The 12102-nt window shown below is 37.9% G+C and overlaps 1 protein-coding gene across 1 annotated transcript; it reads right to left on the bottom strand.

Moving 5' to 3' along the window:
* Positions 1–3757: 3757 nt before the first annotated feature.
* LOC120635553 (probable metabolite transport protein CsbC) lies at positions 3758–9121 on the bottom strand. The gene is made up of 4 exons (XM_039906568.1): positions 9089–9121; positions 7950–8069; positions 7229–7364; positions 3758–5025 (listed from the first exon to the last, which is right to left on the bottom strand). The coding sequence occupies exons 1-4, from the start codon at positions 9119–9121 to the stop codon at positions 3758–3760; spliced, it is 1557 nt and encodes a 518-aa protein (XP_039762502.1).
* Positions 9122–12102: the final 2981 nt, after the last annotated feature.

Raw genomic sequence — 12102 nt, 5'->3', positions numbered from 1 at the left:
TGCAGCGAGGCGTGCGACAGGGAGATGTTATCTCCCCGAAACTATTTACCGCTGCGTTGGAGGACGTCTTTAAGCTTCTGGAATGGAACGGACTTGGCATCAACATTAACGGCGAGTACATCACTCAACTTCGGTTTGCCGACGATGTAGTCATAATGGCAGAGACTCTGGGAGACCTAAATACGATGCTCGATGGCCTCAGCAGAGCTTCTCAACAGGTTGGCCTACGAATGAAAATGAGCAAGACGAAGATTATGTCTAATGCTCATGTTCCGCTTCAACCAGTAATCGTTGAGAACACTGCACTCGAAATTGTTGACGAATACGTATACCTAGGACACACGATCCAGTTAGGTAGGTCCAATTTCGAGAAGGAGGTGAACCGCCGAATCCAACTCGGATGGGCAGCGTTCGGGAAACTCCGTGCCATCTTTTCGTCAGAAATCCCTCAGTGCCTGAAGACGAAAGTCTTCGAACAGTGCGTGTTGCCAGTGATGACCTATGGCTCTGAAACATGGTCGTTAACTATGGGCCTCATAAGAAGGCTTAGAGTCACTCAGCGGGCGATGGAGAGAGCTATGCTCGGAGTATCTCTACGCGATCGAATCAGAAATGTGGAGATTCGTAGAAGAACCAAAGTTACCGACATAGCTCAACGAGTCGCGAAGCTTAAGTGGCAATGGGCCGGGCACATAGTTCGGAGAAAGGATGGACGTTGGGGTCCCAAGGTGCTGGAATGGCAGCCCCGTACTGGTAAGCGCAGCGTTGGTCGACCCCCAACGAGGTGGACAGACGACATTAAGCGCGTCGCAGGTAGCCGTTGGATCCAAGCGGCTCAGAATCGTGGAACTTGGAACTCCCTACAAAAGACCTATGTCCAGCAGTGGACGTCTATCGGTTGATGTGATGATGATGAATAGTCCGTAGGCTACAAATTGGCTACAGTCTCTAATCTGCACACGATGTGGTAGTTATTTCGGAGCAATGAATTTACGTCTCTGGATACTATTTAACATGTGTCCAAGGAACATACCTATTATTTGTGATGTTCATGGCTAAGTTCCGGCCCGCATTAGTTTTTGATATGGAGGGTAGAGGTAAGGAGAGTCATCGGTGTATATGAAAAAGTGTCGTCAAAATGTATTAAATTAGGATGGCGCCACATTTGCATCAGGGTAACTCTTAAAAGAAGCGCCAAATATAAATATTGTTAGAGTAGGCTTGAAAAATAAACAAGGAAGTATAGAGATACAAGGAAGTAAGGTTATATTTACCACAATATTTTGTACAACGTAAGTTGTTGAAATACTCAATAATTAACTACTTTAGTCGATAATGACATTTAATTTTTTAACTCGGCATACTTCAATTCATCTACGATTGCTACATTCATACCACACCCTGTGCATCCACCAGCGCCATTGTGGAGGATTTTTGAACTGTTATTTAGCGCATACACTGGACACTTTTTCAACTTTTCTCCCATATAAGATGACTCTCTTTACCTCTACCCTCTATAGTTTTTGATGAACACCCCGGTGCGGTGAGCACAGAATCTTTTAAGTGAAGGTTGCGGGTTTGGCGGAGGTTATTTGGGAATTTATAATTTACGACTATTCTCTTTCGCACCGGAAGTTAATATTCAATCTAATCCTTCATTAGGTTTAAAGTTTATATCGTGATTGTTGACGCATTATTTCTGTTTTTATATAATCTATTGTAAATCTGACTTTCATCGAGATAAATTATTTTCTGTCTGGATTTTTTATATCTTATGACATTTCTCTGAAAAGTGACTTAAATTTAAAAAAAATACAAAAAAGAAGGCTTTTGTGACAACTGACATATTTTTTTTTAATCATTAATGGGTAAACATGACCAATAGATTTTAGTAGTGCTGTTCCGATTTCCTTTTCTGGAGAGAAGAGTAGGAAAATATATTATTATAATCACCATTATTTAGCTTTAGCGGTCCATGAAGTATGGTGGACGGCCCCCTCTCAGAATGAGAAAGGTCTAGACCGTAGTCCACGTCCGAGGCTAACTGCGGATTATTATACTTCACACGCCTTTGAGAACTCACAAGCTTGTATGTTTCCTCACAGTGTTTTACTTCACCGTTATGCAAAGTGATATTTTGAATGCTTACATTAAATGATGACCTTAAGGATGATGCAGACATAGAACGAGAGCGTAGGGCTTTGGCGTTGCGCTGTAATTTGTTGGTCCACAGGTTTGCCTGTTGTAGCCATGAAGCAAAAGTTATTTTGTTCAAAGCCTTTTGTCAAACCTTTGATGAAGTAATTTATACTACTCCATCCAAGTGTTGTTCAAATGGGGGATGAATTTTTGTATGAAAAAATAATTAGAACGAATATGTAATATATATATATATATATATATATATTACAAATATATATATTACAAACGAACGATTTCGCAAGCATCGGAAGTTTATTATCATAGAGAAACTTTAACTGTTTTAAAATAATTTATTCTTAATGTACACAAAAAAAAAAAACGTTAAAATACAAAACCATAAAAAAACTTCTTTGTTTTAAACTTAAAATAAAACTACTTATTCAACAATTTAATGCCTAATTATTGTTAATTTTAACATAGTCATCGTTTTAACATATCGTTTAGATACAGTAATTAAATCAACGCTTATTTTATAGAATTATGACTATTCTATACCTACTTAAACATACTATATACATGAGTTTCCTGTTATCTTATTAATGTAATTAAGTGAAGTTTTTTTCTGTATGTTGGTTAACTTGAAAATCTTTATACTTACTTTCTATCTTACTTACTTACTTAATATATTTACTGTTCTCATTGTGGGAGGAGACCCGTGCTCTGTAGTGGGCAGGTAATGGGATGGGAGAAGATATGATGATGATGTCAATGATATATTTAGAGCATATATGCGTAAAAATAAAATATAATTTCATTTACTTTCAAAAACTCGCAAATCTTTTCTGTCAGTCTATTTTTTCTAACTTGTCTCTCAATGTAAATAATCTTTTTTTTACTTTGTAGACTAAAAAAGAACTCTTTATATTGCGATAGTTTTTTTTTAAATTTTTAGAACATAATGTACACTAAAAAGTAATGAAAAGATTGTTTAAGTACGTTGTATAAGTAAGATAAAATTGACCTTGGGCAATAATGGTTCTAAAATCGATTCATCCATTCATCCATCCATAAATTTGGACCTATCAATGAATTGCAAAGGATTCAACACTATGTTAAAACACATCTATTACAGCGATGTTAATATACAATCAATGAATTTATTAATGTAAAGATGGATTGGAAGCTTTCATCTCTCACAAGGTAGAAAATGAATGTTAAAATGTAAATTGTTGATGTTGGAAAAGAGCAACTGCTGAGTTTCTTGCCGGCTTCTTCTCGGTAGAATCTGCCTTCTGAATCGGTGGTAGTCACTACAAGCATTCTGATTTGACGTTTAGAAAGTGCTTATAAACTAGGTCTACTTGAAATAAATGAATATTGAATATTTTAATTTTTTTTTGCATCAATGACAGACATTTTTTAACCCGGTCCGTTCTATATTAAGTTCATATTGGGTCACGACAAAATCCTTTTGGAGGAGAAGAAATAAAAGGAAAAATAATAACAAACCAGATTTTTCATGGATTTTGGAATCCATTTTATCTGTCTTGTCTTCTCTTGGTAACTTTCACAGTATGGGATAAAACTCTATGTTCTAGACCCTTCTGTTCAACTGTTATATTAAAGCTTTCGTTTGTTCATTACAAGTCAGTACTTCTTCAACATTAAAATTATTCGTCTTAAAGTAAACCTCGACCTCTTGCAACGTTTTACCTTTCGTCTCGGGCAGCCTCCACCAAATATAAACAAGACTAACTGACATGATTGCTGTGTTCATTAAGAATAATCCGTGATAACCGACACAACTAACAATAAATGGCAATAGAATAATTGATAAAGTTAAAGCAGTGATGAGTACTACAGCGGAAAGCGTGAAAATGTACACCTTCAATTCTAAAGGAAACATTTCGCTGTATATCGCCTCTAATAAAGGATACGGTCCGGCGTTGATTGTGATAAAATACAACGCCAGTAAACCTACATTGATCCAGTTGGAATAGCTTTGTCCGTTCCGGAAATAGAAGCATAAAGTGAAGAGTATTAAAATGGCGTTCGCAGTGAATCCAGTGGAAAACAACAGTGTACGCATAGACGTCTTCCTAATCAATAAACACGACATAAAAGAGCCTATGACGATAAAGCCATCAACGAATAACGTGTAAAGTAAAACGTCTGGAGTACCAGTTATCTCTTCCAGGATGACTGTAGCTAGAATACTGAATACCAATTTTCCAGCCGCCGCCAAATATGCGTGTATAAAAATACTCAGTACGAAAACATCCCAGAAGTATTTCCTCTTGAGAACGCGAGAGAGACGCTTCAAAGTCGATACGCTGTTGGACTTGCTCAGCAAGTCCAACTTGCTTTTCTCCATTTCGACCAGCAGTTTCAATTCCCGATCCGAATTCGGTGTTCTTGTGTGCAATCTCCCGAAGGATTCGCGGCATTCTTCGAACCTACCTTTCGAAGCCAACCAATGCGGGCTCTCCTCCCAAAAGTAAGGAAGTAATATTCCCAAAGCGCACGGAAATATTCCGATAATCGCCGAAGTTCTCCAGTGCAGGAATATTCCGATTCCGTGGCCCAAACTGGTGCCCAAAGCCGGTGCGAGGGTAGTCACCATGTTGAGGTAAAATGCTCTCGTTTTAGGCGAAGTGTACTCTGATGTGACGAATATATTCAAAGTAACCAATGCACCAACGGATATGCCGCCTATGATCCTTGATAGCACAAAATGGTGCAATTCCGTTGCGTAGTAAAGGAGGATCCAGTTCATCATCAGTGGAATGGAAAAGAGGATAAAGGGCCATCGCCTGCCAAGTTTGTCCGTGATGATCGCGCTTAAAGCTGTGCCAAAGAGGTTCATAATGGTCATTGTGGAGGCTGGAAAAGATTAAATTATTGTCAATTTACTATATAAATTTCTCTCTTTTCCAAAATAATGAACCTAACAAATATTATCGTTAGTTTTCTATCGCCATTTTTGTCGTGCATTCCAAAACAATGTAATTAGATCTTATAAGTGCGACACGACAGAGATAAACTAAAAAATACTTGATATATGCAGTGATTTTAGAACTACAAGCGCGAGCGGTACTAAATAATGTTTATACAACGTATAAATGAAAACCGAAATAATACTTCAGAGGCTTTAGAGGTACCTTATGAATCAGAGATAAACTTATCTTAGAAAAATCATTCGGAGTATAACACTGCCATAGTTTTTACTGAAAGAAATCAGATACAACCCTAACTTCACATGTAAAATTAAAATCATGCGACTCCTGCCTCTTTATTAGGTACGGTACGCGTCTCGTAGCGTAGGTACTATGCGAGTGTCGGTCTATTATCTTCAATAGGGTTGTCATAAGTACCAAGTAACACTTGCAATGTTTTAAATTAATTTGTATGGAAAAATTAAATAAAAATGTTTCTTTTGTGTTATTATTTTTGCAGGATGATTCCTTATAAAATATACTTATGCATCCTTCAATATTATTTCGTAATTCCGTTACACGTTGTATAGACGTGACTACATACAGCGTTTCACCTCTCATGGCGGATCGCTGGTTTATGCAGTTTTATTTGTTGAAATATAAAAAAATAAATATATTACGACAATACACACATCGCCATCTAGCCCCAAAGTAAGCGTAGCTTCTGTTATGGGTACTAAGATGACTGTTGAATATTTTTATAAATAATATACATAAATACTTAGAATATACATATAAACACCCAGACACTGAAAAACATTCATGCTCATCACACGAACATTTTCCAGTTGTGGGAATCGAACCCACGGCCTTGGTTAAATTTTAAATTGCAAATAAATAAATATAATTACCAATTTAAATTCAATTACAATTAAAGTAACTGGAATTTACAACATTATAAAGTTAAATGTGTACATAAATTAAGATAAGTAAATAAATAAATAATTAAAAATAAATAAATAATCTCACTAAGAATAAATTAATCATATATCATTAGATTATTACAATATTACTACTACTATACTATAATACTTTAATACTCTTTGTTAAGGTGGGGTCTATGGAGGGTAGAGGTAAGGAGAGTCATCTTATATGGGAGAAAAGTTGAAAAAGTGTCCAGTGTATGCGCTAAATAACAGTTCAAAAATCCTCCACAATGGCGCTGGTGGATGCACACGGTATGGTATGAATGTAGCAATCGTAGATGAATTGAAGTATGCCGAGTTAAAAAATTTAATGTCATTATCGACTAAAGTAGTTAATTATTGAGTATTTCAACAACTTACGTTGTACAAAATATTGTGGTAAATATAACCTTACTTCCTTGTTTATTTTTCAAGCCTACTCTAACAATATTTATATTTGGCGCTTCTTTTAAGAGTTACCTTGATGCAAATGTGGCGCCATCCTAATTTAATACATTTTGACGACACTTTTTCATATACACAGATGATCCTCCTTACCTCTACCCTCCATAGTGGGGTCCCACGGCCCGTTTTATGACAGGCCAGATCGTACCAGGCCAGACCGACAGGCCATGAGAACATCCGCGCCCGATGAAGCCTGTAGCCGCCCGTCCGATCCGTCGGGAGTCGGTAAGTTCAAAGGCGAGGTGCGGCGCGGCGCGACAGTGCCTGCCGTGGCCTGTGCGTGCGCATCTGCGTCGGTTCTAACTCATTCATTTTACCTGCGACGGCGCGTGCGCGTACACGCACATGATGGACTGGACGAACGATTTAATATTCGTCCAGTCCATCATGTATTAGTTCTTAACTCTCTACGAAAACGAACCAGCGCTTCGGAATAGCTCGTCTCCACAGCATAAAAACAAGAACGATGTCCATGATGCGTGATAACGGATAAAAACTAATTTAAAAGAAGGAACTATGGGTGTCACGGAGTTAAAAAAGAAAAATGACTGGCAGTAACGACAGGCCGGTACACCGTACAGGTTGACACACACCTTGGGCACGGCGTGAAACGTAATCAGCCGCACAAGCATCGACAGGCGTCTTACGGTCCGGCCTGGCCTGTGATAAACACGGGCCGTGGGACCCCACCTTTATTGTCAATTGTCATAATAGTCATACCTATCAATGATATTTGCCCCTCGCTGAGGTGTATCCCGCCCTCCTGCTTCTGGAGGGAGTTGATGAGTCCGGCGACCTGCCCGTACACGAAGCCATTTGAGAACGATATCCAGTTGAGGCTGCCGATGACATACACCTGGTATCGACAATAGAGTTTTTAGTCGTTTTTTTTTAATTTTTTTATTACACTTTTTTTTTCACATCACTCGCTTGACTATGACGGCCGATTGGCGCAGTGGCCAGCGACCCTGCTTTCTGAGTCCAAGGCGGTGGGTTCGATTCTCACAACTGGACAATATTTGTGTGATGAACATTAATGTTTTTCAGTGTGTAGAATAACCCTAGACTGCAATCTCACCTGGTGGTAAGTAATGATAGCGACTAACTTGTTACGGAGTATGGCAGTTATACCCCTAATCAGTTCCCACGTGACATCGCACCGGACCATTAAATCGCTTAGCGGCACGTCCAGGCGCCAGGGTGGAAACTAGCCACGGCCAAAGCCTCAAAATTTACAGCGCTCACCGTTGCGCCAGGGAGGTCGTTTCGTAACATGACCAAATTTGATCTCAAATAAATAAATATACTATGACAATACACACATCGCCACCTAGCCCCAAAGTAAGCGTAGCCTGTGTTATGGGTACTAAGACGACTGAGAATATACATATAAACACCCAGACACTGAAAAACATTAATGCTTTTTAAATAAAAACTATACCAAATAAGAAGTTGAAAATAAATATTTTCCACTATATTTTGAAGTCGTTGCCAAGTAGAACACAAATACGTGTGAGCCGTCACAGGACGCCTCGCAGATGTGTAACATCGAAATTGTTTTCTGTAAATTACTGCAGATATTGCATAATGAAAAGATAAGCATTACAAATTTGTCGCACAAATAAAAAAAGAATACAATTAAATGGATAGCCACTCCTTTTTGTAAGACGGTTAATAATGATTTCTGTTTTATTACAAAATTAAAATTCGTTTTTATTGTTACATACGAAATACAAAAATTCAATCAAATAGCGGGGCGAAGCGTCGCCCCGGCCTGTGTCGCCACGCCGAAAATCAGGTTTACCCTCCGCCTATAGATGTTTCACATCAAAAATAGTTACCTTCCTTCGTAGCTACTCTAGGCAAACGGTTTCCAAATTAAGTATTTAGACGGTGGTGAAAATACGTACGCGAAATCATAATTTACATATCCATTTGATATGAATAAAAAACTTTTTTGTCGAAAAAAAAATTAAAATTATAATGACGTGATTCTCATTTTTTAATTTTAAGGCATAAAATATTAATCCCTACAAAAAAAGAGTCATTAATTATCATGAGTTATTTGCTTTATTTTAACTAAAGTAATTAAATTTTAAACAATAATGTAGCAAAAAAATTGGTTGTCTGTAAAGTCGGCTTACTGACGATAGTTGAACGTGACAAGGTCGTAAGAAAATACTGATGGAATGGTTGCATTTTTCAAAAGAAAATTTTAATTTTATTTGTTTAATAGATATTATCGTTGCTATAAACAATTGACACCACATCACTTCATCCTTGCCGAAAACATGTAAATGTATTATTGTATAGAAGCTGTCCACGCGGACGCATCGCTCACTCAAGTAGGAGAGAGACAGATGTCGAACGCGGAGGCCGACTGTGCCTCTTTGTCGCTCGTTCCGCGCTCTCGCTTGCACTTCAAGCCTTGGATGGAACGCCTCAGAGCGAGGTAACGCCGCATACGTCATGTTTTTTCGTGCGTGCAGCCGGCTCCATCGAATTATAAGACGTTGTCACGTCAAAAATATGACTTGCTTTAACGGCGAAGAAAAACATTATGATACCTGAGAGCTGTACCGTGAGCAGGAGTTCTGTCTTCATCTGGCTCATCTTTGTCGGTAGGATGGTAACAAGCTACGGCAAAAGCTTCACATCAGACCAGAGAAAATTCAGAAATAATAAATTCCCAAATTTCAGGAATTCGAACCCGGGACCTCCTACTCAAATTCACAGCGCTACCGTTACGCCAGTGAGGTCCAAGCTATCTCCAATCATATTCATCAGATCAACATTTTATTTGTGTAATCTAGTTTAAGTATTAGTATGTATTTTTTTTTAATATGCACAACCTGCAGTATGTTATCCTTTTGTTTTCCTTATCCTAAGGTTGCCTGGAAGAGATTGCTACAAAGCGATAAGGCCGCCTTTTGTATAGTTCTTCTGTCTGTGTTTTCTTTTATTCTTTTTTTGTATTTTTATTTGTGTGCAAATAAAGAGTATAAATAAATCAACACGTAATTTGGGCAAAACTATCGAGTACAAAAATAATTTTATAATTTTTATTAGTGTTATTACCTACACTTGGAGGAATTATCGATTTCATAAATTTAAAACGCATATAAAAATATTTGGAACCGACAGTATTTGAACCTGCGACTCTTTAGCAATCGCGGCCTGCCTCAGGAGATGATGACTTTACAAATAATAATTGTTAAGTCATTGTAAAGTCAACATCTCCTGAGGATGCTCCGGTTTAGGAGCGAAGCGTGCGTTGAGGGTACATTGCCGAAGATCTGTTTCGTGTGGAATATAAGAATTATTCAAATAAGTAGGTTAACAATTGACGGAGTTACCTTTTGTAAAATCGTCAAACACTTTCCTACCCTGTCCCAAAGAAACTGGGCTGAATTTCGGGATAAAAAGTATCCTATGTCTAATAACTCCTACCTCGTTGCAAATTTTCATTTGTATTCAGTAAGTTTTAGCGTAATGCGAGGCCATGTTACAGACAGATAGAAAGACAGACAGAACAGTTTTGGGCTCAGTATCGGTCATAAAAGCGGTGATAGCCTAGTGGGCAGGAATTCGACTTCACTTTCGGAGGGCGAGTTCGAATCCCACCTCTAACTTTTCTAAGTCACTTGCGTTTTAAGGAATTAAAATATCACTTGCTTGAACGGTGAAGGAAAACATCGTGATTCCTCACGAGATCACCTGCATGCCTGAGAGTTCCCCATAATGTTCTCAAAGATGTGTGAAGTCCACCAATCCGCACTTAGCCAGCCTTTTCCCCTTCTCATTGTGGGAGGCGACCCGTTAACGCGTGTGAAACAACTAGTATATGTGAAACCGAAAACCTAATAGTTTTTGAGTAAACCCTGCCATAGTTTTTATTAAAAGATATCAGATACAGCCCTAACATCACATGCGAAATTAAAATCATGTGGCTCCTGTAACTTTATTAAGTACGCGTCGCGTAGCGCAGGTACTACAGCGTTGTCGTAAGAAAACACTTTGAATGTTTTGAATTCGTTTGTATAAAAAATGAAGCCTCTGTTGATTGCCTATGAAATATACATATGCGCCGTTCAATATTATTTCGTTACTAAAATATCGGCATGTTCAATTCAAAATCAATACGAAGTTAAAATTTCATTAAATAAATAAAATGACAAAAAAAAAAACAAAACAAACAACAAAAAAAAACAAAAAAAAAAAAAAAAAAAGCTAACACCCGGCTAAGTTTGTTGTGGGCTTCTTCTTAGACCAGGACGCGTTTGGAACCCTCGTAGCTTTAGTTTTAAGTTTACGAATGTGGTTATCGCCATCATCTCACTACCGTGTGGTTCTTATGTACGCATCAAAAGTGCCACCTGTGGGCCTACTTGAATAAAGATATTTTTGACTTTTGACTTTTTAAATAACAGAACTAAAACTTAACGTAATTAAAACATAATCAATAATCATCATTTTCAACCCACGTTACGTCTAAAAGTTATAGAGAGCTCTCAGCTTTGTTGTCTCACGATGTTTTTCTTCACCCTTAAATGTAATATTTCAATTGCTTCAATATAAAACATACTAGCTGTTGCCCGCGACTTCGTCTGTGTTCGATTTTGTTTTTTTATGTGGCATTAAATTTAGTTGTAGTTCTAGAAAAGTTTAAAGTATTCAGTATCGCTAAGCCTTAAATGAGGGGTTTGCTGCTGTCCCCTGAGGAGTTCTGTTCTCTATCTCCAACCAAAATTTGGACAAAATTAAACACATGTCATAACCTCTATATTACAAAAATAATTATTCAAATGGGTTATAATTTGTTGGAGTTCATCCCTTCTCCCAAAGGAACCGAAATTAATGTCGGGATAAAAAGTATCCTATATTACTTCTAACACTTCCAAGAATATGTGTACAAAGTTTCATGAGGATCGGTTAAGTAGTTTTTGCGTGAAAGCGTAACAAACAAACTTACATTGACATTTATAATATTAGTAGGGATAGGGATACTACAAATAACCTCGAAAGATGAGAGGTGCGTTCCGGGGATAGAACTTGGTCCCCCGAAAGGGCCGAAGCCCTAATATAAATCTATCACGTTATAATAAAGAAGTAATATAAATACCTTTTTTAACTTCATTATATAAGTTTCTCGACCTATCCACCTCGCATATCCACTCAGCGCAAACCACCGTAACCGACGCTACATAATTCAATACTGCTAGCTTTATCCATTAAAAAGTCTATTTATTTCAAGATATAACTACACATATGTGTCGCTGGATAAAGGTCTTTGATTACTGAACGACTTGACACTGTTTCATTCGATTCAGCTTTAGGCTCCCCGTGGACGTAGTTGACGGCCGACTGGCGCAGTGGGCAGCGACCCTGCTTTCTGAGTCCAACGCCGTGGGTTCGATTCCCACAACTGGAAAATGTTTGTGTGATGAACATGAATGTTTTTCAATGTCTGGTTGTTTATCTGTATATTTGAGTATTTATGTATATTATTCATAAAAATATTCATCAGTCATCTTAGTACCCATAACACAAGCTACGCTTACTTTGGGGCTTGATGGCATTGGCGTGCATAGAGG

Source organism: Pararge aegeria, chromosome 27 (genome assembly GCF_905163445.1).
Source record: "Pararge aegeria chromosome 27, ilParAegt1.1, whole genome shotgun sequence".
NCBI lineage: Eukaryota > Metazoa > Arthropoda > Insecta > Lepidoptera > Nymphalidae > Pararge > Pararge aegeria.
Note: the sequence above shows the minus strand (reverse complement) of the source record. Positions and strands in the feature narration are given on the sequence as shown.